General features: G+C 48.7%; 3 protein-coding genes and 1 long non-coding RNA gene across 8 annotated transcripts; 3 read left to right on the top strand and 1 right to left on the bottom strand.

The window, feature by feature from the left end:
• Positions 1–2,689: 2,689 nt before the first annotated feature.
• LOC146762212 (uncharacterized) lies at positions 2,690–8,255 on the bottom strand. Its single transcript, XR_014943282.1, has 5 exons — positions 8,162–8,255; positions 6,791–7,801; positions 5,386–5,487; positions 3,972–4,077; positions 2,690–3,019 (listed from the first exon to the last, which is right to left on the bottom strand). It is a non-coding gene; the product is annotated as an uncharacterized LOC146762212 (long non-coding RNA).
• A 442-nt stretch (positions 8,256–8,697) lies between these two features.
• Positions 8,698–18,430, top strand: LOC146762211 (uncharacterized). Of its 5 annotated transcripts, none has more exons than XM_085539206.1 (8): positions 8,698–9,031; positions 11,476–11,701; positions 14,199–14,447; positions 15,130–15,332; positions 15,799–15,891; positions 17,146–17,252; positions 18,176–18,248; positions 18,374–18,430. In XM_085539206.1, the coding sequence occupies exons 3-7, from the start codon at positions 14,416–14,418 to the stop codon at positions 18,224–18,226; spliced, it is 486 nt and encodes a 161-aa protein (XP_085395332.1). In that variant the 5' UTR covers positions 8,698–9,031; positions 11,476–11,701; positions 14,199–14,415; the 3' UTR covers positions 18,227–18,248; positions 18,374–18,430. The 5 variants fall into 5 exon arrangements, 3 of the variants coding, with proteins under 3 accessions (XP_085395332.1, XP_085395333.1, XP_085395334.1); XM_085539207.1 differs by having other exon boundaries at positions 11,414–11,701; XM_085539208.1 differs by lacking the exons at positions 8,698–9,031; positions 11,476–11,701 and adding an exon at positions 12,466–12,827.
• A 370-nt stretch (positions 18,431–18,800) lies between these two features.
• On the top strand, positions 18,801–21,497 carry LOC146762210 (rho GTPase-activating protein 32-like). The gene is made up of 6 exons (XM_085539273.1): positions 18,801–18,866; positions 19,368–19,449; positions 19,918–20,061; positions 20,496–20,598; positions 20,756–20,888; positions 21,390–21,497. Exons 1-6 carry the CDS (start codon positions 18,801–18,803, stop codon positions 21,495–21,497), a joined length of 636 nt encoding a protein of 211 aa, XP_085395399.1.
• Positions 21,498–22,836: 1,339 nt separating this feature from the next.
• LOC146762209 (rho GTPase-activating protein 32-like) lies at positions 22,837–24,301 on the top strand. The gene is made up of 3 exons (XM_085539205.1): positions 22,837–23,033; positions 23,395–23,543; positions 23,794–24,301. Exons 2-3 carry the CDS (start codon positions 23,417–23,419, stop codon positions 24,210–24,212), a joined length of 546 nt encoding a protein of 181 aa, XP_085395331.1. The 5' UTR covers positions 22,837–23,033; positions 23,395–23,416; the 3' UTR covers positions 24,213–24,301.
• Positions 24,302–24,862: the final 561 nt, after the last annotated feature.

Genomic DNA, 24,862 nt, shown 5'->3' with positions numbered 1-24,862 from the left:
TAACCCTAACCCTAACCCTAACCCTAACCCTAACCCTAACCCTAACCCTAACCCTAACCCTAACCCTAACCCTAACCCTAACCCTAACCCTAACCCTAACCCTAACCCTAACCCTAACCCTAACCCTAACCCTAACCCTAACCCTAACCCTAACCCTAACCCTAACCCTAACCCTAACCCTAACCCTAACCCTAACCCTAACCCTAACCCTAACCCTAACCCTAACCCTAACCCTAACCCTAACCCTAACCCTAACCCTAACCCTAACCCTAACCCTAACCCTAACCCTAACCCTAACCCTAACCCTAACCCTAACCCTAACCCTAACCCTAACCCTAACCCTAACCCTAACCCTAACCCTAACCCTAACCCTAACCCTACATCACCACTTTCTGGACCAGCTACACTCACAAACAACATTCAGCACAAAACTGAGCTACTCTGCCATAGTTCACACACAACATGACCAACTACAACAACAAGGCAACCAGCTCCAACAAACTAAGTTCACCAACAACTGCACTGACCATGTGACCAACTACACACACAATCTGACTTACTGCAGCTACAACCAAACTCAGAATCAACCTGAACAACTACAACAACTACATACACTGAACTAACAGCCCTTCTAGTGCTACCATGCCCCACTTACCTGTCACACTTACCTTAGATTCTGCTCCATCGCCTGCAGATGACAATTAACGACACACCACAACTGTTTCTTTATTACAGCTCCATCAACACAATATACAACTCATACAATAGTACAAACACAATACAGCAACAACATCATATTTACAAGCACAAAGTGGATACAGCAGTTCAGTACATGGCACAACATCCAGATATACAGTACAAATAGCACAAGATCCCAGTATTGAGTACAAACATCAGCACAGTCAATACAGAGCACAACACAGTTTACAGGCGCAGCATTGATACATTGAGAACATGGCACAGCACAATGTTCAACCATCACATCAACACATAGAGCACATTGCACAATACATTTTACATGTACAACATCCATATACACAGCAAATTGTCCATCCCGGGTTACAGGCGCAGCATCGACATGTCGAGTACAGGGCACGGCGCAGTTGACAGACGCAGCATCGAAATATACAGAACATTGCATGGCACAAGGTACAATTACAGCATCAGCACATTACATACACAGCAAGGCAAAATTGAAATCAATAATACTGAGTCCATTCATGTTTGTGTTAAAGCCGATTTGATTAACAATAATTGACTGCAAAGCTAAAGCCAATGTGGCACATTCAAAATAACAGCACAGCGCTGAAACCAGCGTAACTCAAAATGGCCGCAAGTCAAAGAGTGGCCGGGAAGCAACTCAGCTCCCTCAGGCCTTAAATGTTGGTTACGGGGCTGGGTTAGCCCGGATAGAAAAAAAATGGGCTAGCCCAGCCCCGTAAGCTTGGATAAATAAAGCCAATTTGGCTAAAATAATTTGATTTCAAAAATATAGCCAATTAAATTTGAGTTAAATTTGAGTTAAATTTAGTTTATATTAATTGATTACAAAACTTAAGCCAATTAGAATTAGATAATTAGATTGCAAAGCAAAATCCAATTTGGTTGACAATAATTGAATGCAAAGCTAAAGCCAATTTGGTTGACAAAAAATAATTGCACACACTGAAATCAGTGTAAATATCATAATGGCCACAAATGGGCGCAAGTCAAAGAGTGGCCACAAATGGGCATGAGTCAAAGAGTGGCCGGGAAGCAACTCAGCTCCCTCAGGCCATAGATATTGGTTACGGGGCTGGGTTAGCCCGGATAGAAAAAAAATGGGCTAGCCCAGCCCCGTAAGCTTGGATAAATAAAGCCAATTTGGCTAAAATAATTTGATTTCAAAAATATAGCCAATTAAATTGAGTTAATTTGAGTTAATTTGAGTTAATTTGAAGCCAAATTTAAAGCCAATTTAGTCGATATTAATTGAATGCAAAACTTAAGCCAATTTGGATTAGAAATTTAGATTCCAAAACAAAATCCAATTTGGTTGACAATGACTGAATAGAAAGCTGAAGCCAATCTGGGTTGAAATTAATTGACTCCAGAACAAAAGCTAATTTGGTTGACAAAAAATAATTGCACATGCTGAAATCAGCGTAAATCTTATAATGGCCGCAAATGGGCACAAGTCAAAGAGTGGCCGCAAATGGGCACGAGTCAAAGAGTGGCCGGGAAGCAACTCAGCTCCCTCAGGCCGTGGGCGTTGGTTACGGGGCTGGGATAGCCCTAATAGAAAAAAAATGGGCTACCCAGCCCCGTAAGCAAGGATAAATAAAGCCAATTTGGCTGATATTAATTGAAATCAAACCTTAAACCAATTTGGTTAAGGTTAAATAATAGCAAAGTTAAAGCCAATTAGTTTAAGATTAAATGATTGCAAAGCTAAAGCCAATTCAATGAAGGTAGATAGATTGCAAAGCTACAGCCAATTAGATTAAACTTAAATGGTTGTAAAGCTACAACCAATTTAAGTAACATTAAATGATTGCAAACCTAAAGTCAATTTGATTAAAAATAATGGCAAAACTAAAGCCAATTTGATTAACAATGACTGATAGAAAGCTAAAGCCAATTTTGTTAAAATAATTAATTGAAAAGCTATAACCAACTTGATTAAGATTTATTAACAGCATATCAAAAACCAATTTAGTTGCAGTTAAATGATTACAAAACAAAACCCAATGTGGGTGAAGTTAATAGATTACTAAGCTAAAACCAATTTGTTTAAGTGTGATGTCAAATCTAAAACCAATTTGGATAAGGTTAACTGAACGCAAACCTTAAACCAATTTGGTTAAGAGAACTTAACTCAAAAGCTAATTCCAATTAAATAGAGGTTAATTGACTAACATGTAGCTGATGTGCTGTTGTGATGGATCGTCAGCCCCACAAAGCTTTATTGAACGCCTGCATGGCAGCATGGAGCGCTGCATCAAAGGGGAACATCCATCAGCCAGGGAATATAAGGGCCCTGAGGAAGAAAAAGAGATAGTTAGATCGATGGGCTGAAGCCAGTGGGACATGAAAATGTAAAATAGTGGGCAAGGCCCAATAATCTGCTACAAAAAACACCAAAATGGAGCAAAAAGTGCAAAAGAAGAACACAGACAATGCCAAAATGAACAGCAAGACCCAAAAGAGCAGCACAAAACACATCAAAACAGAACATAATACAACACAAAACACTGCAGAGAACAGCAATAGGGACATAAAGGCGCAACAAAATGATGCAGGAAACTGCAAAATGGAAGAAAGCACCCAAGAGAATATCAAAATATTGGGCAAGGCCCTACAAAAGGATGCAGGGAACACTGAAAAGGAGGGCAAAGCCCAAGAGAACAAGAAAAGGAGCAGCAAAATGGACTGCAAAGCCCAAAAGAATGATGCAATGGATGCCTAAATGGACAGCAAAGTCCAAAAGAAGGATGCAATGGATGCCTAAATGGACAGCAAAGTCCAAAAGAAGGATGCAATGGATGCCTAAATGGACAGCAAAGCCCAAAAGAAGGATGCAATGGATGCCTAAATGGACTGCAAAGCCCAAAAGAATGATGCAATGGATGCCTAAATGGACGGCAAAGTCCAAAAGAATGATGCAATGGATACCTAAATGGATGGCAAAGTCCAAAAGAATGATGCAATGGATGCCTAAATGGACAGCAAAGTCCAAAAGAATGACGCAAGGAACGCCAAAATGGAGGGCAAGGCCCAAGAGAATGCCTCAAAGAATGTCAAAATGGAGAGCAAGAAAAACACTGCAAGAAACAACTGAGCAACAGCAAAGACCAAACACAAAGACAACACAGTAGGACAAGCACAGACAGCCCATAGGACACCACGGAGTGCAAAAATGAAGTCAAAACCACTAACCTCGCATCTCAGTACATAACAAGTAAAAACCAATTGCTGTGTGCTGCCCTTACCTGCTGGGCTGAGAGTTACCATCAGCAAAGCTGGGTCCAAGCAATGCAGGTTTCTGTTCCTCGCTGCTCTCATCAGGAGCCGCACATCTCTGTGCTCTGCTGGAACCTGTTGGACACAACATGACAATGAAGGCACTGGGATACAATTAATGTTATTAGGGATATAATTAATGCTATTATGGATATAATTAATGCTACTTTTAAGTCTAAATTTGCAGTAAGTTTAACAATTGTATCGCACACTACGATCATAATTAAAGTAACTTTCACATAAAGCACTGAGCATCACTTTTATGACTGCATTTATCATAACAGACACCTTTAGTACTGGGTAAATATTAGGTAAATATCAGTTCCATTAACAAATACAGGTTACAGTCATTATCATTACAACCCGCATTAAGCCGGGGGAGCAGATCAACATTAACACAAACAAAACATTAACACAAATCCCAAAGACAAGCAGAACAACCACAGAAAGGCAGCCAAGGGTAAGGCAAGTGCAAAAGAAAGAAGGAAAGCCAAGGGAAACCAAAGCAAAAGCAACAGCAAACAGACCATTATAGGAAACACCAAGAACAAAGGCCAAAGGGAAAACAGCGTGGAGAGCCAAGAGAAGAACAAAGGGAACAATGAAACAGAGGGCAAGGCCCAAAAGAATGCTGCATAGAACTGCAAAATAGAGCAAGGCCATAAAGAACACTGCAGGGAACATCAAGATGGAGAACAAGGCCCAAAAGGGCACATACAACATCAAGATGTAGGGCAAGGCCTAAAAGAACGCTGCATGGAACTGCAAAACAGAGGGCAAGGCCCAAAACAGCACTGCTGAAACATCAAGATGGAGGGCAAGGGCCAAAAAAAGATCACGTAAAACATCAAGATGGATGGCAAGGCCTAAGAGAACATCACACAGAACATCAAGATGAGGACAAGGCCCAAAAGAACACTGCAAGGAACATCAAGATAGAGGGCAAAGCTAAAGAGAAAACTGCAGCAAACACCAAGATGGAGGGCAAGGCCCAAAAGGGCACTACAAGAAACATGGAGATGGGGGGCGAGGCCCAAAAGGGCACTACAAGAAACATGGAGATGGGGGGCAAGGCCCAAAAGGGCACTACAAGAAACATCAAGATGGGGGGCAAGGCCGCAGAGAAAACTGCTTGGAACTCCAACACGGAATGAAAGGCTGAAGGGAATGAAGCACCAAAATGAACAACAAGGCCCAAAGAATGAACAGAACAGCAAAATGAGAACAAAGGAAACACTGCAGGAAATGCTGGAGAAACAGCAGAGAACACAGGAAAAGAGAATGCAGAAGGATGAGAGCAGACATTATCATTATAATAATGGAACATTACCTTCAATTTCAGTATGGAACAGGTAAAAACCAATTGCTATGTGCTGCCCTTACCTGCTGGGCTGAGAGTTACCATCAGCAAAGCTGGTTCTGGAGCATTTCAGGCAATGCAGGTTTCTGTTCCTCGCTGCTCTCAGCAGTAGGATAGAATCCATGCTATTAGGGAAAGAATAAATACTATTAGAAATAGAAGAAATGCTATTTCTAAGGTTAAAGGTGCAGTTACTTTAAAATGATATTTTGCACTATCATTAGAATGAAGGTTACTTAAAAACAAAGGGTTAGATTTACAGATACTCTACAGAAAACTGCAATTATCACTAAATTTCCCATTAAGGCCATAAAGTTCCTGCAATTATCCCATAAAGGTCCCTTCAGGTCAACATTACCATGAATGCTGCCTCCCACCAAACCCCATAGAGCCAAAGGCAGCAGAACAAGCACAGAAAGCCCCAACAAAAGAAAAGCAAAGCAAACACCAACAGTAAGGCAAGGGCAACAGTAAGAGAACAGCCAAGGGAAAGCACAAGGGAAAGCAACAGCAGGGAGAGTGGTATGAAACACCAAGAACAGAGGGAAAAGGGAAGGCAGCGTAGGAGGCCAAATGGAAACAGCAAAAGAACACTGCAGGAACAACAAAAAGGAGGGCACGGCCCAAGAGAACATGGCAGGGAACAGCAAGATGGAGAACAAGGCCCAAAAGGGCATTAAAGGAGCATCAAGATGGAGAGCAAGGCCCAAAAGGGCACATACAACATCAAGATGTAGGGCAAGGCCTAAAAGAACGCTGCATGGAACTGCAAAACAGAGGGCAAGGCCCAAAACAGCACTGCTGAAACATCAAGATGGAGGGCAAGGCCAAAAAAAGATCATGTAAAACATCAAGATGGAGGGCAAGGCCCAAGGGAACATCACACAGAACATCAAGATGAGGACAAGGCCCAAAAGAACACTGCAAGGAACATCAAGATGGAGGGCAACGCTGAAGAGAAAACTGCAGCAAACACCAAGATGGATGGCAAGGCCCAAAAGGGCACTACAAGAAACATCGAGATGGGGGGCGAGGCCCAAAAGGGCACTACAAGAAACATGGAGATGGGGGGCAAGGCCCAAAAGGGCACTACAAGAAACATCAAGATGGGGGGCAAGGCCCAATAGAACATTGCAAAGATGATCAAGATGGAGGGCAAGGCAGCAGAGGAAACTGCTTGGAACTCCAACATGGAATGAAAGGCGGAAGGGAATGAAGCAACAAAATGAACAACAAGGCCCATAGAATGAACAGAACAGCAAAATGAGAACAAAGGAAACACTGCAGGAAATGCTGGAGAAACAGCAGAGAACAGAGGAAAAGAGAATGCAGAAGGATGAGAGCAGATATTATCATTATAATAATGGAACATTACCTTCAATTTCAGTATGAATCAGGTAAAAACCAATTGCTATGTGCTGCCCTTACCTGCTGGGCTGAGAGTTACCATCAGCAAAGCTGGGTCCAGGCAATGCAGGTTTCTGTTCCTCACTGCTCTCAACAGGAGCCGCACATCTCTGTGCTCTGCTGGAACCTGTAGGACACAACACGGCAATGAAGGCACTGCCCACATCTGCAGGGAGCTCATAGACACAGCACTCACCTTGGGTTTGGTAGGGAGGGATGTTGGAACCACTGGGGCCCCATGAGACCCCACTGGAACCAATAGGGCCCCACATAAGACCCCATTGGACCTTATAAGGTCAACAACCCAGTGCAAGACCAACCAAGGTCCTGAAATCAAACAGTCTATGAGTCCAGATGAGATGCATCGCAGACTGAGAAGTGGTGACAATGGGGTGCAGTCCGGTGAGCAGAAACACGGCCAACATGGCACTCCTTTGTAGGAAGGTAGAAGGGATGAGCCCAGGAACGGCTGACCCGTCGGTCCCACTGCTGTGCTGGGAATGACCACAAAGAAGATCCTCATAGAAGGACCCAGGGCTCACGGAAGGTAGGAGGTGATGATGGAGATACTCATAGAAGGACCCAGGGCTCACGGAAGGCAGGAGGTGATGATGGAGATCCTCATAGAAGGACCCAGGGCTCACGGAAGGCAGGAGGTGATGATGGAGATCCTCATAGAAGGACCCAGGGCTCATGGAAGGCAGGAAGGGATGATGGAGAACCAACACGGCCTCACCAAGGGCAAATCCTCCTTGACTGACCTCATAGACTTCTATGATGGCACTGATGCATCAGTAGACGAAGGAAGAGCTGCTGATATCAACTACTTAGACTTCAACAAGGCCTCTGATGCAGGACCCCACACCGTCCTCATGTCCAAGTGATGAAGACACCAACTGGATGGGAAGATGATGAGATGGATGAAGAACTGGCTGTAGAAACGAGTCCAGAGAGCAGCAGCCAATGGCTCCGAATCCAGATGGAGATAATGATGAACAACGTCCCATAGCAGCCAGCATTGGGGCTGATACTCTGCAATATATGAGCATAGAATCAAATGATGATCAGCACTGAAGACCATCACGACCATCTCCATTCAACCCTCCTGCTATGGGGACATTACCCAACCACCACACCAAGGTCCCACAGCCTCAAACTCCTCTAGGGATGGAGCATCCCAAAGTGACCCATTCCACCCCCAAACCCTGCAATAAAGAAGGGATTGATCACCCCATTGTGAAGGCTGAGCCCTCCATCCAAAGGAAGGAGGCTCTAGATACAGCTCCTTCTCATACCGATCCATAAGTGCTGTTAGGAGCAATCTAAAGGACAAGACATCAGTCCAGTAATAAAGAAGAAATTCCTTACCCCATTGCAAAGCCAAAGACTCACCACTGACCCCAAAGGAAAGGATCTCCAAGCAGAGTCGCATCCCATATGGTATCCAGAGCTCAAAAGCAGAAGGAAGGAGAATCCTCTCCCTCAATGCTCCCATAGGAGCACTGAGCTGGAACTGATGCTGACCCCTGCCCTTCCCAGCCCTTAAATACGAATCAAGGAGGGGAGGAGCCAGGCTCCAACCAATCACAATCCACCCCTCAACGGCCCCCACCTGTGCCCATGGGGTGGGCCCCTCTCCTCAGCAGGTGCCCAATCAGGATGTTACATAACAGCTCCAATCAAAAACAAACACAAAAACAAAGCAATAACAGGTTAATAATTATATTTATTTGTTCTTAAAGGGGAGGGTTATGGATAGAGGAGAAACGACAGCACAGTATATGGACACGGGGGTGCAGATCTCAGTGTCGCAATGGGGTGACACTGTGGGCACCGCTCTGGGGTTGATGCTGGGGGGACGTTGGGAAGATGGGGGGTTATGGGGGGGGGACATTGGAATGATGGGGGGTGATGGGGGGGATGATATCATTATATAATTAGGGTGATATAATAGAAATGCTTAGTCATGGTTGGAAGCCATGATGGGGCGGAGACACAGCAGTACAGCCCAAGTGCAGGCAACGCATCCGATTGGCTGAAGGGCTGGCTCCGCCCCCTCCTGGTGCTCATATAAGGTCTGGCACTGGGGGGGGCAGCAGTTATTTGCTGGAGCTCCTTGCTGAGGTCACATCTACCCACATGAACCCACATGAAGAAGCTCTTCTGCTCTGTAGCTGCCTTGGACCAAGAGCTGCTGGATGGAGCTCCAGGACTTGGCTTCTCTGCCATCACATTGCTCCACCTAGAACAGCACTACAGGAGGTCAGTTCTGGTTCTGATACTACAGTAATGCTGAGATGATGGGGGGCAGAGATGGTTGGGGGGCAGAAATGGTTGGGGGGGGATGTTGAGGTGTCTGGGGGGGGGGACACGGAGCTGATGTTTGACAGTTAAGCTGTATGTAGATGTGGAGGTATCAGTGGAGTTACACAAGGAGCCATGTTGGAAGGTGACAATGAGTAGATGAGGGACTGAATAATGAAAAAGGGATGTAGTGACCATGAGATGGTGGAGTTTGAGATCCTGAGTGGAGGAAGCAAAGCAAAAAGTAGGATTGCTACCCTGGACTTTAGGACAGCCAACTTTGATCTCCTTCGGGACCTACTTGGGGCTATCCTGTGGGCCAGGGTGCTGGAAGGCAAGGGGGCCTGTGAGAGCTGGATAGCGTTTAAACGGCTCTTCTTCCAAGCTCAGGATCAGTGTGTCCCTGTGACTTAGAAATCAGGAAAATGTGCAAGGAGAACTGCATGGATGAGTAAGGAGCTCATGCGCAAGCTCCGCAGAAAGAAGAAAGTACATGATATGTGGAAAAAGGGTCTGACCACTTGGGAACAATACAAGAATGTAGTCAGGGACTGCAGAGATGCAAACAGGAAGGTGAAAGCCCACCTGGAGTTGAATCTAGCTAAGGAGATAAAGAATAATAAAAAAAGCTTTATTAAATACGTTAACAGCAAAAGGAAGGCTAGGGAGAATGTGGGCCCCATACTAAGTGATGGGGTGCATCCACGGGTGCTGAGAGAGCTGGCAGAGCTCATTGCTGAGCCGCTCTCTGTAATCTATCAGAGGTCTTGGAGAACTGGGGAGGTGCCTGAAGACTGGAGGACGGCCAATGTCACTCCAGTCTTCAAAAAGGGCAAGAAGGAAGACCCGGGTAACTATAGGCCAGTCAGCCTCACCTCTGTCCCAGGGAAGGTGATGGATCAGCTTGTGCTGGATGCCATCTCCAGACAACTGGGAGAAAAGGAGGTTATCAGGAGTACCCAGCATGGGGAGGTCGTGCTTGACCAACCTGGTGGCCTTTTATGAAGATGTCACTAGCTGGGTGGACGGGGGGAGGGCAGTAGATGTAGTCTATCTTTATTTCAGTAAGGCTTTTGATACTGTCCCCCATGACATCCTTATAACAAAGCTGAGGAAGTATGGGATAGATGAGTGGACGGTGAAGTGGGTCGAGAATTGGCTGACTGGCAGAGTGCAGAGGGTTGTCGTTGGCGGTGCAGTGTCTGGCTGGAGGCCTGTAACTAGCGGCGTGCCCCAGGGGTATGTACTGGATCCGGTATTGTTCAACATCTTCATCAACGACCTTGATGAGGGGATAGTGACCACCCTCAGCAAGTTTGTGATGACACGAAGTTGGGAGGATGGGCTGACACGCCTGAAGGCTGGGCTGCCATTCAACGAGACCTGGACAGGCTGGAGAGCTGGGCAGTAAGAAATCGGATGAGGTTTAACAAAAGCAAGTGTAGAGTCTTGCACCTAGGTAGAAATAATTGCATACACCAGTACAGGCTGGGGGAAGACCTGCTGGAGAGGAGATCTGCTGAGAGGGACCTGGACGTCCTGGTGGACTATAGATTAACCATGAGCCAGCAGTGTGCCCTTGTAGCCAAAAAAGCCAATGGCATCCTGGGGTGTATTAAAAAGAGCATGTCCAGCAGGTCGAAGGAGGTGATCCTCCCCCTCTACTCTACCCTGGTGAGGCCTCATCTGGAATATTGTATCCAGTTCTGGGCTCCCCAGTACAAAAAAGACAGGGATCTCTTGGAAAGAGTCCAGTGGAGGGCCACTAAGATGGTGAAGGGCCTGGAGCATCTCCCCTATGAGGAGAGACTTAGGGAACTGGGTCTGTTTAGCCTTGAGAAAAGAAGGCTGAGAGGGGACTTGATCCAGGTTTATAAATACCTGAGTTGTGGGAGCCATAGTGGTGAGTCTGGTCTCTTTTCAGTAGTGCGTGGGGATAGGACTAGGGGTAATGGGATGAAAGTACAGCATAGGAAGTTCCGCACAAATGTGCGGAAGAACTTCTTTACAGTGAGGGTGACGGAGCACTGGAACAGGCTGCCCAGGGAGGTGGTGGAGTCTCCTTCTCTGGAGATATTTAAGACCTGCCTGGACGCCTACCTCTGTGACATGGTGTAGGGAGCCTGCTTTGGCAGGGGGGTTGGACTCGATGATCTCTAGAGGTCCCTTCCAACCCCTGCAATTCTGTGATTCTGTGATTCTGTGAAAACATGGCATTTGAGAGTCTATAAGAAACGAACTTATTCTAGGAGAGAATCAGAGGTTTAAACTCTTTTGTTCAAAAGACAAGTAGTGCATGATATTTTTATAAGCATTGTGTCTGACCTTCTCAGCTGTTAGAATTTCCTTGACAGTAATTTCTCCGGATGTGATCAGAAAACCTTTTGTTCTGTCTATGGCAGCATTCGAGGCATGATACTCAACTGGGTGATATGGAATTCACACTGTCAACTCCAGTGACAAGAAAAGTGGCATCTAAGAAGCGTGCAAACACAGAGAATGTTGATGCAGAGTCAGCGTTAAGAAATGAGCTGCCCTTTGCACTTCCTGCTCCAAAGGCCTTCTTTTCAAAGAGCCAGGCAGAGAAGCAAGTAGAAGGCATACCCTTTCAGGCGCCTGCTTCCAAAGGTATGTTGTATCTAACAAATGGAAACCTAGAACATGTGTAGCTTAGGAATTTTTTATTTTAAATATGAATGCAATGCTTGCAGGTCCTAAAGTTCTGAAAGATTTCAGTGTTTGGTTTATTTGGTGACTGCACATACAGCCACCAGCCTGTGCATCTGACAGTGCACTGCAAGCGGTTTAACCATCTATCAGGGCACGGTGCTCGTCTGTTAATGATAGAAGTTCTGGCAGTGTCACAAGGAGCATGCCTTGAGATGCATTCAGATCATGAGACAAGTGCTGTGTTCCTAAAACTACCATGTGGTTCCACTTTCCATCGAGATCTAGTAGATAATTTCTTTAACATTCATCATGAGGGTTTTGGTTTGTTTTTATTTTTTTTCTGGGCTATTATATTGAGTGAAAGAAAAGGGTGTGCTTTTATTTAAGCATGCTTTTAATTGCATCTTGCTTCTAAATTAAATGTAACTACTGGATTCCTCATGATAGCATCCCAGTACTTGCGTGTATCTGTTCAGCATGGCAATGGCAATATGTGACTAACAATGCAGACACCTCCATCCATGTGCTGTACCATAAACGTGTCCGTGCCATCAGCACTTCCAAGTTCAACCCCAACCTCCAGCCCCAGCCCGGCCACCATCGCACTGCGGCACGAGGAGCTCACCCTGACCGGTGTCTGCCCCTCCCCCGGCCTCCCATTGGGCAGCGGCAGCTCCGCCGGCTCCGATTGGCTGAGCCGCAGTGCGCGGGAGTGGCCGTTGTGTGCCGGCCGTTGGAGGAAACCGCGGCACAACGGGAGCGAGTGCTGAGGACAGCTCCGCCGGAGGAGTGCGGCACAACGGCACTGGGACGGGGAGAGGAGCCCTGCGCAGCTCCGAGCACACTGCCCTGCCCTCCCCCGTGGCAAGGGCGGTTGGGATGTGGAGTGTAGGACTGGGATGGGGGATGTGGCTGTGCGAAGGGCCGTGGCCTTGGGATGGATCGAGGACTTGGGTCCCACACGGCCACAGCACTACTGCCAGCGTCCAGGCTGTGCCCCCCCAGCCCAGCACTGCTCCCAGTGCCCCCGGGCCCTTTCAACACCCAGACGCAGCACTGAGGTGGGCCTGTGACTGATGGGCAGGTATGAAGCTTTAAGGGGTGGTGTATAGAGTGATAGAGGGTTGTGGGGGCCTTAGGGTGATATGGGGCTACTAGGTGCTCTCAGGGGACATGGGGTGGAATATGTAGTTGTAGGAGATTGTGGGGGTGTAGGTGTGGTATATATATGTTCATCTATGGGATTGTACATATGAAAAAAATAGATCCATGCGTGTTCTGGACTGCACTGAAAAATGGGTGGCCAGCAGGGAGAGGGAGGTGATCGTCCCCTCCTGCTCAGCTCTTGTGAGGCCCTATTTGCATCACTGTGTCCAGGCCTGGGAGGGATGTGGAGCTGTTGGGGTGGGTCCAGAGGAGGGCCACTGTGATGATCAGAGGGCTGGAGCAGCTCTCCTATGAGGAAAGGTGGAGGGACCTGGGCTTGTTTAGCTTAGAGAAGAGAAGGCTGCAGGGAGACCTCATTGTGGCCTTTCAGTACCTGAAGGGAGCATATAAACAGGAGGGGGAATGGCTGTTTACGAGGCTGGATAGTGATAGGACAAGGGGGAATGGTTTTAAACTGAGACGGGGGAGGTATAGGTTGGATCTTAGGAACATGTTTTTTGCTCAGAGGGTGGTGACGACCTGGAACAGGCTGCCCAAAGAGGTTGTGGATGCCCCATCACTGGAGGCATTCAAGGCCAGGCTGGATGTGGCTCTGGGCAGCCAGGTATGGTGGTTGGCATCCCTGCACCTAGCAGGGGAGTTGAAACTAGGTGATGGCTGCGGTCCTTTGCAACCTGGGCCATTCTATGATTCTCTGATTTGGGGGGATATGAGTCTATAGGGTGGACAATAGGGGGATGTGCTCTCAGACACTCGTGCAGCCCTGTGTACACACACACGCGTGTGCAGTTCCATCCAAGCTTTATTCAATCCTGTGTGCACTCACATGTGTTTTGTATTGATTTCCTGCTGAATCCTCCTGTCGACTTGTAGTTAGGCTGGGAGTGAAGGGGAGCACTGGGTAGCTGTTTGTGTTCCTTGCTGTGTGCTGCAGGGTTGTGCTGGCAGCGGTGCGGTTGGTTTGCTTTTCCTTGGGAGGGTGGGATGGAGCTTAGCAGGCCCGGTTCTTTTCTCAAAGGATTCTGATCCTCCAGTGTCACTACACCAGGGAGTGCACGATCTAAAGGACTTCTGGGTTGTGATAAACTCGTATCTTGGCAGCTTCTATTATTTCTGGTTGGGTGTTCTAGTGCAAGCCATCTGGGAGACATGATTTATCGTCCCCGTAGCTAACACTGTGTGGGAAATTTTGACCTGCTTTGGCTTGCCAGTGCTATCTCCTGTCTCCACTTGTCTGGAGCCTCCTTGAAATGTCTGCCTAATGTGGAAATATTTTCTTCTTTCCTAGCTTTTGTGGTATAAAGAAGCACAGAAAGGTGCTGGAACAGCTTGTTCTAGATGGCATCTCCAAGCAATTGGAGAAGAGGAAGATGTTCAGGAATAGTCAGCATGGACTGACCAAGGGCAAATTGTACTTGACCAACCTGTTAGCCTTCTACAATGGCATCAGCAGCTGGGCAGATGGCGGGAGAGCAGTGGAGGTGTCATCTACCTTGCCTTGAGCAATGCTTTTGATACAGTCTCCCACAAGATCCTGGTAATGAAGCTGAGAAAGTGTGGGATAGATGAGTGGCCGGTGAGGTGGGCTCAGAGCAGGCTGATTGGCCAAGCTCAGAGGGTGGTGATCGGCGGTGCAGAGTGCGGCTGGAGAACTGTAAGTGGCGGTGCTGGGTCTGGTCTTGTTCAACGCCTTTGTCAGCGACCTTGATGAGGGGGTAGTGTCCACCCTTGGTAAGTATGCCAGTGAGTCAAAGCTGGGAGCAGTGGCTGGCACACTGGAAGGCTGTGCTGCCATTCAGCAAGACGTGGGCAGGTTGGAGAGCTGGGCCAACAGGAAACTAATGAGGTTTAGCAAGAGCAAGTGTGGAGTCTTTCAGCTGGGAAGGAATAACTGCAAGTATCAGTGGAGGCTGGGTTGTGATGTGAAGAAGCATCATTGCTTTTTGCAGCAGGACAGTATTACAGAAGAGGGAAAAAGGTGCCGAGTGTAAACTGGATTTCTGTGATTAGTAAAGTTGTGCTGAGAACTGGGCAGACTGTTGCACCTGTGAATGTGTGCAAAGCCTGCCGACAGAGAGAAATAACTTTTCCCTGCATGTTGAGCTTGTTTGACGTAGGTCATTGCTGGGTGAGCTTCTGCTTTAAAGCATCAAACTGTATAAACAATTCAGTTTTAAAAGCAAGCTTGCCAGTTCTTTTTTTACCAGTGAATTTTTCAGGAAGGAAAGCTTTGAGATGCTGTTTGCTAATGGAAGATGGAGAGAGGAAAAGCAAGAGAAAGGCATGCTGTGCATAGCTACCACATCCCATCTGCAGTGTTCTCCCCCTGTGCAAATGAGGAGCAGCACTTCAAGCTTGGCCTGGACCATGGGAAGGGAGCTTGCAAACATCCGGGCCAACCCCAAACGAGTTAGTTCTGCAGGTTGGTTGTTTTCTGCTGTTTGTCTCACATCCTGTTGCTCAGCGGTAGATTTGTTCATGTTCAGTGCCAACAGGAAACTCTCACAGCATTTTTGTTTCTGCTGTCCCAGCGCTTTGATCCCTTGCTGCTGGGATGGGGTGTTTGAAGAATGATGCATGTGTTGATGTCCAGCCTGGCTTTGAGGATGAGTTTGCATCCCTGGTGTGACTGAGGGTCGGAGCGGGCCAGGTTGAATCCGGTGCACTTTGTTCTTGTTATTAGTGCTTAGTTCTTAGTGCTTGCTCAACTTGTTCTTGAGTTGGGGTGAGAGGATGAGGCGTAGGAACAGGAACTTCTTTGGTCCATATTAACTCCTCCCTTTTTTAATTAGGAATAGGTGTGGGTTATTTTGTATAAAGAAACAGACTCATTGCGAAGCCTGTGAATGAGTTCGTTCACGCCTGCTGATTGGTGCTGCTCCCTACAGGGAGCTGCAGTGGAAATGGTCACCTGTGGTCCGATGTGTGGCCCCTCCCACGTGCTCAGATCAGCCAAGTTGTCAAGGCCTGGCTGTTGGTCGGTAAGTTGTGCCGAGGTCAGAGAGTTGGATTTTCCGGGTTTTGAGACATGTCTTCCAGTTGCACATTGTGTTATTTCTGATTTGTTGACCAGTTGAGCACCAGCCCAAACTGGGGATCTAAGTATTAACTCAGAAGGAATGGTTTAGATGCTTGAGCTTGGATTGGAAACGCAGTGCCAAGGGCTGCACACAGTTGTGGCAGTTGTGAGAGTAAGGAAATGGCATCTGCTGGGTGAGTGCTTTGCTGGGTGGGCATCCCCCTGCTTACGAGGAGGCTCCACCAAGGGATGTGGATGCATGAGTGTGTGTGAGCACACGGGGGGTGCGTGGACACAGTGGCACAAGTGTGTGCTTGCACAGGGCTGTGCTGAGGAGTTGGGTTGCACACAGGTGCACACAAAGGGATGTTTTCTGGTAGGTGTTGGCTTGTATGTGTTCCCAGGGATGGTTTGCACACGTCTGTGAATGGAAATGAGCACACACGTTGCGGTGCATGCACATGGGTTTGCAAAGCAGGCAGGGTGGCGCACAGGTGTGTGTGTGCACGTGGATGGGTAGAAGTCTAGGGTTGCAGGTTGACCTCTGCTGAGGTGAGTGGGGTCTCAGGGTGTTGCTCAGTGGTAGATTTGTTCACACTGAATGGAAGGCCCTGCAGAAGTCTGGGTAGGTGATGTCAGTTGATGTTCCTTTCCTCACCCGTGCTGGGAAAAGCAGGGAATGGGACTGGGGGACATCCCAACGCTGGGATCCTGCCTCAGCAGAACTGAATGGCTGTTCTAATCCACGTATTTTAACCTGAGTGAATCTGACACTAACGAGACGGGGAGGGGCCTGTGGGAAGAAAATGTATGTACCACAGTTTGTGGTGCAAGTTGTTCTAGGAGCAGCTTGTAACAGTGCCCAGAAGGCTTCCTTTTTGATGGGGAGAGGATTAAGTAGGTTATTTGAATGAATCTATTTCCTTTCTGTTCATCTTTCATACTACCTCTCAAAAACTGTCTGTGGATTCTGTCATGGTTTTGTGCTGTTGCTGTCAATATTCTACATCATAACATCATGTGCAGTATGAATCATTAATTGAGGGTATAAATAGTGGAATCATGTACAAAGGAAAAGGGTTAAAGAGAAAGTAAGTTTATGTGTGGATTCTGTGAATTCTCAAGTAGTATTTCTTGCTAAAGAGAATTAGTGTGCACCCTGAGCTTTCATATGTGCAAAGGATCTTGTAATCATCACTGTCTGTGTTTCTTTTAGACCCAGAGATGGAGCAGAGTGGAACACAGACTTGGGTGAATCTTCATTCAGGAGCAGGGACACGTAGTGCTCATCTTAGGTGTCTGGCTAACAACAAGAGCAGAGAGGTAAGTTTCACAAGGTCACGTGCCCATTTTATTTTATTTTTCATTCATGATGCATAGAGGCGTTCCCCAGACAAAGTGAGCATTTGTCGGCTGGACTTTCTAGAAATGACCTAGGCAATGAAAATGGGATTGAAGCATCCCAAAGAGCCCTGCAAGAGACTGCTGAGAGTTATTCTGGCACCCTCCTTTGGAAACATCCGGTGTCTGTCAGTTCTTCAGCTGTGCCCTAACACCTCCCATTGCGCTGCCACACCAGGATAGAATTCCAAGCCCACACTGAGTTCTGGAATGTTGTGGTGTTGTGTTGGAATCAGAGGTGACCACGTGGTGTTGCCTCCCCGCCTTGTGGGGGGTCATGGTGGACCAGGCTGTTGGCCCTTGGTGATGTCATAAGCGTCTGGAATGAGGGGAGGAGCGGTGCGTTCTGTGCTCCTTTGTGGGTGAGCTAGTGGTCGGAGTAGTTGGTTGGTTTGTTGCTCTTGTGCCTTTAGTGCCTTTAGTGCCTTTAGTGCCTTTTTCTTCACACCATCGTGCGCAGCATCTTGTAGGTAAGCTGAGCCAACGTGGGATGGACGGGTGGGCAGTGAGGTGTTGAGAACTGCTGGCTGTCGGAGCTCACAGCACCATATTACTTACTCTTGACCATCAGACGTAATTTTCCCCCGGTACACACGTTCCAAAGGGGGTATTCGTAAAGGTGGCACCCGTTCGGTGCTTCTTCCGTCGTCGTCTTTACTCAGTTGTGGAAGCATCGTAAAGTTGCTGGGAGGACAGGCATCACGTAGCCTGAGACTCAGCATGTCTTGCAGCAAGGGGATGGGACGGTTGTGCTGTGTGCGTTATTCCATGGCTGTCTTAGCCCTGCTCGCTGACCTGCTCTTTCTCTCTCCTCTCTTCACCATCCGCCCACTGCCTCGGTGCAGCTTTTGCTCTCATTACATCTGAGCAAAGCGACAAGGAACTGCTGCAGGTAGCTTGAGGTGATCTCACTGCCAGGTACGTGCCATGTTTTGTCCCCCTTCATGGTTTTGCCGCAGGGCATGCGAGGGTAGTTCTGAAGAAGTGTCCCCATACTGTGCTGTGTGAACAGAGAAAACAGAAGTGTTTCTGCTCTGTTCCAGCTCTTCACACTTGCTGTGATGGGTGTCGCGTGCAGTGGGATCAGCCGCGAGCCTGAGGTGGCGGCGACGGAGGTACAGTATGAAGCTCTGGCTGGTCTTTGTTCCCTGTGTTGAGCCAGCAGAGGGAGCTGCAGATGTACTCTCCTGCAGGAAAGAATGGGCCAAAAAGGGCCTGGCCACCTGTCTGCACCAGTGCCACTGCTGATTAGTCTGGGTAGAGAGAGATGCATCTTTGCATGGCCTGGCAATGCACGCCAGGAAGAGAAACAACTGTGATGAGATGTGCAGCTCCTTCTGAAGTGCTCCCGACAAGGATGGAGCGCATTTGCTGCAGCTTTCTCTGCAGATGTGCTCCTCACCTTGAAATCCTCCTGGTTTGTCCTCAGCTCCTGACCAAGGCTTGTGCTCTGTTTTGCAGGCTGATAACATGCGGAAGCCGCAGCTGGAGCGTGCGGTGTCATCTCTTAACGTTCCGGCGATTGCGGCAGCCCATGTTATTAAGAGCCACGTCACCCAGGGGCCGGATGAGCTCTCCCTGGAGGTAAGCAGTTCCAGGCGTTCCTTGTTGTCATGCACGGGAGAGTAGTATAGGGTGTGAACGCCTTTCGAATACTCTCAAGACTCCTTCAAAATGTCTCCCTTGCTGTCAAGCTTGAGGATATTCTGCAGCAAAGAATCAGGCAGTTATTTGAGCTGTGCTGAAGCTGGGATTGATGTTTCAATCTCTTGCAGGTTGGAGACTTGGTGTGCATAGTTGCTATGCCACCAAAGGAGCTGAGCCCCTGGTGGAGAGGCAAGCGTGGCTTTGAGGTAGGCACACGTTTCCGACTAGAGAGCACAACTTGAGTAGAGTCAGGAATCTCAGACTGGAGCTGCTCTGCCTGCACAGGACGGCTTCTAGACGCAAGCAGTTGCCCTGTGTCGGTGTCAGAGGACCTTCCCTTTGGTGCTGAGCTTGGGCTAATGCCCACCTGTCTTTTTGTTCTTGTTCCAGGTCGGGTTTTTCCCTGGTGAGTGCGTGGAACTCATCAGCGGAAAAGTTCCCGAGTCCCTCGTCAATTCCTTGCCAAAGCCAGGTACGTGTTTTACATTTGACAATGCGGATTAATAAAATGGGGACACAACTTGGCTTTCAGGGGTTTTGTTAATGCCCGAGATGAGCAAGCTTAGCAAGAGGACTGCATTAAGCGGAACACGCAGAGATCTGGCCCAATCTCACTGTGTTTATTCTTGGGCATGGGGAAGTCACAGAATCCTCCTTGAATGGCTTGGGATTGGAAGGGGCCTAAAGGATCCTCAGGCTCCAAGGCCCCTGCCTCAGTCTGGGTCGCCAGCCTGTGCATTTAGCTGGAGATGAGAGCAGGCTGTATGGGGCCCCTTCTGACCTGGCCTTGGGCAGTTGCAGGGATGGGGAAAACCGTTCTTGCGTGTCCTTGTTCAGAATGTTCTTCCTGTTGTTACGTGCTCGGTCGAATGTGTTATGATCGGCCTCGTCCAACCGATCCAAGCCTGAAATGAACTGGTTTCTTTGTTTTGTTGTGCAGTGCTGAAGAAACGGGGCAAGCTCAGTACCTTCCTTCGTTCCTTGGTGAAGGCCCGCCCCAGGAGAGCAACGGAGCCGGAGCCAACGAAGGAAGGGGTGTTTGGCTGTGACCTGGGGGAGCACCTTCTCCGCTCTGGCCGTGATGGTAAGGAACAACCCATTCCTGAGATCTTTCTCCGTTGGGCATCTAAAGTTGAAAGGGAGATCATATCCAGAAATTGTTTCAGCCTGAAAACGTAGGAAGGCTTCTAGCCACAGAGAGCATCCTGCATCCTTTCCCTAGCTCTTCTGGATGTGAGATTGGATTCTTCCATTCCCCAGGGAGCTGTGATGGGACTTGCAGTGTCTGTGGCTTTGCCAGAATTACTTTCTCCAGGCTGTTGATAGGTCATGGCATTTCTGGAAAGCCAAGAACGCGTCTCTGTGCACTATCCTCACAGCTGTCTCTGCCAGCTTTCTCCTGTAAGGAGGAAGCAAGCGGTAGCCCGGCTGGGCTTAGAGGATGGGATGTGAGAAGAGCACGGCCTGAACCAGGACTTAAGTAAGAAGCTGAGCTAACCGCTGGCTCTTGTTCTGTAGTCCCCCAGGTCCTCCTGAGCTGCGCTCAATTCATTGAGGAACATGGTGTGGTGCGGGGGATATACCGCCTGTCCGGCGTGGCATCCAGGATCCAGCAACTACGGTAAGAGTGCTGCAACTGACACAGCTGTCAGTAGGGGCCCGTGCCATGCTGCAGGCGTTCAGAGGAACCTCTTCCTTTTCTTGACTGTATGTGTGTCTTTGGACTTGTTTTCCTCTTTCTCAAAGCCCTCTGCCCAATTCTGTGTCCTTCTCTGCAGCCATGAATTCGATACGGAGCAGGTTCCCGAGCTAAGCGTCCGAGAACTTCACAGCGTGAGCTCCCTGTGCAAGTTGTACTTCAGGGAGCTCCCGAACCCTCTCCTGACCGACCAACTGTATGACAAGTTCTCGGTAAGCTCAGGGCAATGTCTTGGAAATGACACATACCTGTTCCCTGGGCGTCCTGGCTAGTGGTTGCAGCAGTGCCCCAGTTCTGAGGTCTTCTTTCTGTTAGCCCCATGAGGCATGCCTTTGCCACATCCTGCCTCTCACTGATGCCACTTGTGGTGGTGCCAGGAGGTGCTTATTTAAGCTATTCACAATGCTTGTGAGAATTCCCTTTCCTTTGCTGTTCCCCAGCTATTGGTAGAATGGGGTTAATAGCAAAGTGGACTTGGAGAGGAATGCCTGCTGCGAGGAGCTGTGCTGTGCAATCAGGCAGTAAAGCCCCCAGAGCTTGCACTGCTTGACCTCAATGACACAGGCTGTGTGCCGCTGTGTTCCCCTGATGCCTCTTGGAAGGCATCGAGTCTGCCTCGGTGCTGACCACCAGCGCGCTGTCCCCATGGTTCCCAAACCTGTGGCAGCTCTCCAGCCTGACTGGTGTCTGAATCCCTTCCTGCCTTTTTCCAGGACGCTGTTTGTGCTGCCACAGAGGAGGAGCGGATGCACAGAATGCAGGAAGCCATCCAGCAGCTGCCCGCTCCTCACTACAGGTCAGTGCTGCGCTCGGTCTGCTGAGCTCAGCCCTGCTGCCTTTCAGAGGGCAATGATGCGATTCCAGGTGTTGCCTCACACCTGCAACATCATGCCTGTGCACGCTGAAGCGGCTGAAGGCTGCATTGGGTCAATGGATTGGGTCAGTTCCTTGGCACGGGGGTACGATTGGTGCAGCCAATGGCTGCGGCTGTGCTTTGCAGGGCTTGGTACTGCAGCGTGGTGCCATTGGAAACGTTTTATCTACTTCATATTCAGGGACAGTAGCAATGACAACCACTAGCATGAAGTGAGGTTTGTTTTGTGCACTGCAGCACCGCTTGCTTTTTGGTGCTGAACATCTGCCTCTCTTGTTTTCCAGGACGCTGGAATACCTGATGAGACACTTGGCGTCTCTAGCCGGGAACAGCTCCGTCACCAACATGGACGCTAAGAATTTAGCGATAGTGTGGGCTCCAAACCTTTTAAGGTAAACTTCTTTTTCCGTTTCAACACCATGCTTACTTCTGCTCTCTCCCAACCCCAGGGGCACAATTTCTAGATGACAGTTTCTGCTCTCATGTTTAGATGGGTCTATTGTGTCCTTGAACTTCCTTGAGAATTTTGTCAGTGGCATTGCTGATGGCCCACTGCGGAAGTCTCCAGAGCCCAGTCTGACAGTTTTTCTCTGCAAAAATTCATACTTGGGGAAATGATCTTGGGGAAATGATTTGTAAGATCTGCCTTTTCTTCAGATCCCAGCAGAGCCAGTCTGCCTGCGCCAGCGGAGAAGTTGCCTGTATGGAGCTGCAGACGCAGTCGGCTGTTGTTGAGTTCATCATAAGCCACACAGACGTCATCTTCTGCTCCAAATCCACACCAGCCGTGGGAGAGGGTGAGCATCTTCCTCCATTAGCTTGATCTTGATCTGACATCTTGATCCAATCCAGGCCTTCTCTAAGACCTCTGAGAATGCTCTAACTGTCGAGGAGACAACAGGCTTCTGGGCTTAGATTAGAATATGGCAGCCTGTTGCTATGTCCTTAGTGTGTCCAAACCCAAACCTTACATGGAGAAAACTGTCACAGCTGTTAAGATGTTTTGCCAGCAGGTGATGCATGATTGAAGTGTGGCAGCGAACCTTTCTGAGTTCCCTGCCCACTAGTTTTAATAGGGTTTTCGTTTGCCTATTTTGACACATTGAGCTGCTCTTAATTGTGGCTGTGTCCTTTGCCACGAGCATACCTCTAAGCACATGGTTAGTTTGAGCTCCTCGTCTTCCAGTGTCTCGGATAAGCAAGTCTGAGAGAAATGCAGAACTGGGATGGCTGTGCTGCTGCTGTCTGATCCTCCCTCTTACCTGTGGTTTTCCCTTGCAGGGCACAGTTCTCTGGCCGGGCTAAAGTCTGTGTGGGTGTCTCCTCCTGCCACGAAGCTGCTCACCGTGCAGGAGGCACAGGCTGAGAGAAACGGCCAGAGCAGCTCTCCCACTGTGACACAGAGCAGCGAGATAGAAGAGGAGGAAGCCCCCGCAGTTGTACAGGGGAACTTCCACACAGTAATTGATTTTCCATCTAAAAGGTAAAGAGGACTTCCCTTTCCAGCCCCTATCATCATTGGTCGGTTGGGCTTTATTGGTTTAATTTTTGTCCATTATATATATATGAGCCTGCCAGCTCCTGTCCTGTCCTGCTGTGGAGCCTTTGCTCACATGCTCCACATCTTGCTTGACATGGTTGAGAGAAATGTAGCCAGCAGGACTTGAGGGCGGAGCTGTAGGAATGGAAGCGTCCTCTGCTGTTTGAAACAGAGCGCGTTTCTAAGCTGTGTTTCAGCAGAAAGCAGGCAGTGCCAGGAACGGGCAACTGTTGTCAAGGGCTCGGAGCAGCTCTTCCTTCACCCTACACCACGACTGACAGCATGCTCTGTTTTCTCTCTCCAGAGCAAGTTCTCCCAGAAAGAGGATGGAGTCATCGCGCTGCGGCAGTTGGTGTTCCTGCCTCTGCCTGCAAAGACCATCACCTGTGGCCGAACACCAACTGCAGCGCAGTGCCAGGGAGCCATCAGAAGCAGAAGTCGTGGTCCTGGCAGGTAAGAGTGCAAATCCAGCTTTCAAAACACTGCTTGTGAGCAACACAGCTAGAATTCATGCTTTCAGTGGGCTTGTACCTCCTTCACGAGGAGGATCCTGCACGAGGATCACTTTCAAGACAGTGACACTGTTGTTAGAAGCCTATTTGCTTCTGCCCACCACCCATACATAGCCAAATGTCAAGAACCTCTTCCATGATTCATCTTGCGAATGTTCGACACTAACCGCTGTGCATCTACTCCTTCCTAGGTGACTCCAGCCCTCATGTACCCCAAAGACTCAGGGCATGTGACGATGATGCATCCTGTGCTTCCATCAATGGAGAACTCATGGGAAGCACAGGATGCTGCAGTTCCAATGAAAGCCTTCCATATGACAGCAGTGATCAAGAGAAGAACGTCATCGAAGTTCAAGCCCTCATTCATCCCATCCCTGCTGAAGCTGCTGACCTGAGCCTGCCAGACACCACAGGCACCAGCCTGGACCCAGTGCTTCTGCAGTGCAGCCCAGCCCAAGCACAGCCTGAATGCCCCGACAGCAGCAGCACCATGCAGGCTCAGGTCAGCGACACAGAGGAGGTGACGAGCCCCTTGGAGGGGGGCATAGAATCAGGCCACCAGGCCCAGGCTCCAAGTAACAGCAGGAGCTCTGAGCCACTCCCTCCTTAACAACAGAGGATGAGTCCCATCTTAAAGCCTGGACCTCTCACGCCCTCCTTTGTCCCATTGAATAAAGGCACGCTCGTGCTCAATCAACACTTTGGCTGCATTCCGAGTCTTCATTCACAGGGACTGGGAAGAGTGCAAGAAACAGCAAGGCAGCTCAGCTTGCAACGCTCTGGCTGTGGGGTGCATGCAGCAGAGCTCTGGATGTGTTCACATTTTGCCTGACTTTGGGATGCCTGCAGTGAGAGCTCTGCTACCATTTTTTATGGCAGCAAATAGTCTCTAGCATCCTGGATACTGCTCATGAAAACTGCAAGCCTCCTGGCTGTGGCTTTGTGATGCTTTTCAGTGCTTTTTTTTATTGCTTTTTGGATGCTCTTCAACGCCGTGGCTGCTCCCTGACACCTCTGTCCTCCCACCGTGTCCATTCCTGGCTCCCACCTGTGAGCTGTCCCTGCAGATCATCTCCAGCCCTGCCATCATCGCGCTGCGGCAGGAGGAGCTCACCCTGACCAACATCAGGCAGTGCTGCCTGCCTCTCTCACTCTCTCGACCAAGTGTAACTACACTGTCGTGGAGACAAATGCTTTCTGTCACATCCTCTATCTCTGCAGACATTTACTGGTAGGCGGCTCTTGCAGAAGAAGATTCAA

The sequence above is a fragment of the Coturnix japonica genome, chromosome 2 (assembly GCF_054131305.1).
Source record: "Coturnix japonica strain WE chromosome 2, WE-NBRP24, whole genome shotgun sequence".
Classification (NCBI taxonomy): Eukaryota; Metazoa; Chordata; class Aves; order Galliformes; family Phasianidae; genus Coturnix; species Coturnix japonica.
Note: the sequence above shows the minus strand (reverse complement) of the source record. Positions and strands in the feature narration are given on the sequence as shown.

Coding starts and splice junctions, on each gene's coding strand:
- LOC146762211 (XM_085539206.1), top strand. CDS start 14,416: ATGCTTTTGATACAGTCTCCCACAAGATCCTG. Junction 14,448..15,129: donor CAGTCTCCCACAAGATCCTG/GTAATGAAGCTG, acceptor TGAATTTTTCAG/GAAGGAAAGCTTTGAGATGC. Junction 15,333..15,798: donor CAAACGAGTTAGTTCTGCAG/GTTGGTTGTTTT, acceptor TGCTCCCTACAG/GGAGCTGCAGTGGAAATGGT.
- LOC146762210 (XM_085539273.1), top strand. CDS start 18,801: ATGCGGAAGCCGCAGCTGGAGCGTGCGGTGTCATCTCTTAACGTTCCG. Junction 18,867..19,367: donor CGGCGATTGCGGCAGCCCAT/GTTATTAAGAGC, acceptor TTCTTGTTCCAG/GTCGGGTTTTTCCCTGGTGA. Junction 20,599..20,755: donor TCCAGGATCCAGCAACTACG/GTAAGAGTGCTG, acceptor CCTTCTCTGCAG/CCATGAATTCGATACGGAGC.
- LOC146762209 (XM_085539205.1), top strand. CDS start 23,417: ATGGAGTCATCGCGCTGCGGCAGTTGGTGTTCCTGCCTCTGCCTGCAA. Junction 23,544..23,793: donor AGAAGTCGTGGTCCTGGCAG/GTAAGAGTGCAA, acceptor ACTCCTTCCTAG/GTGACTCCAGCCCTCATGTA.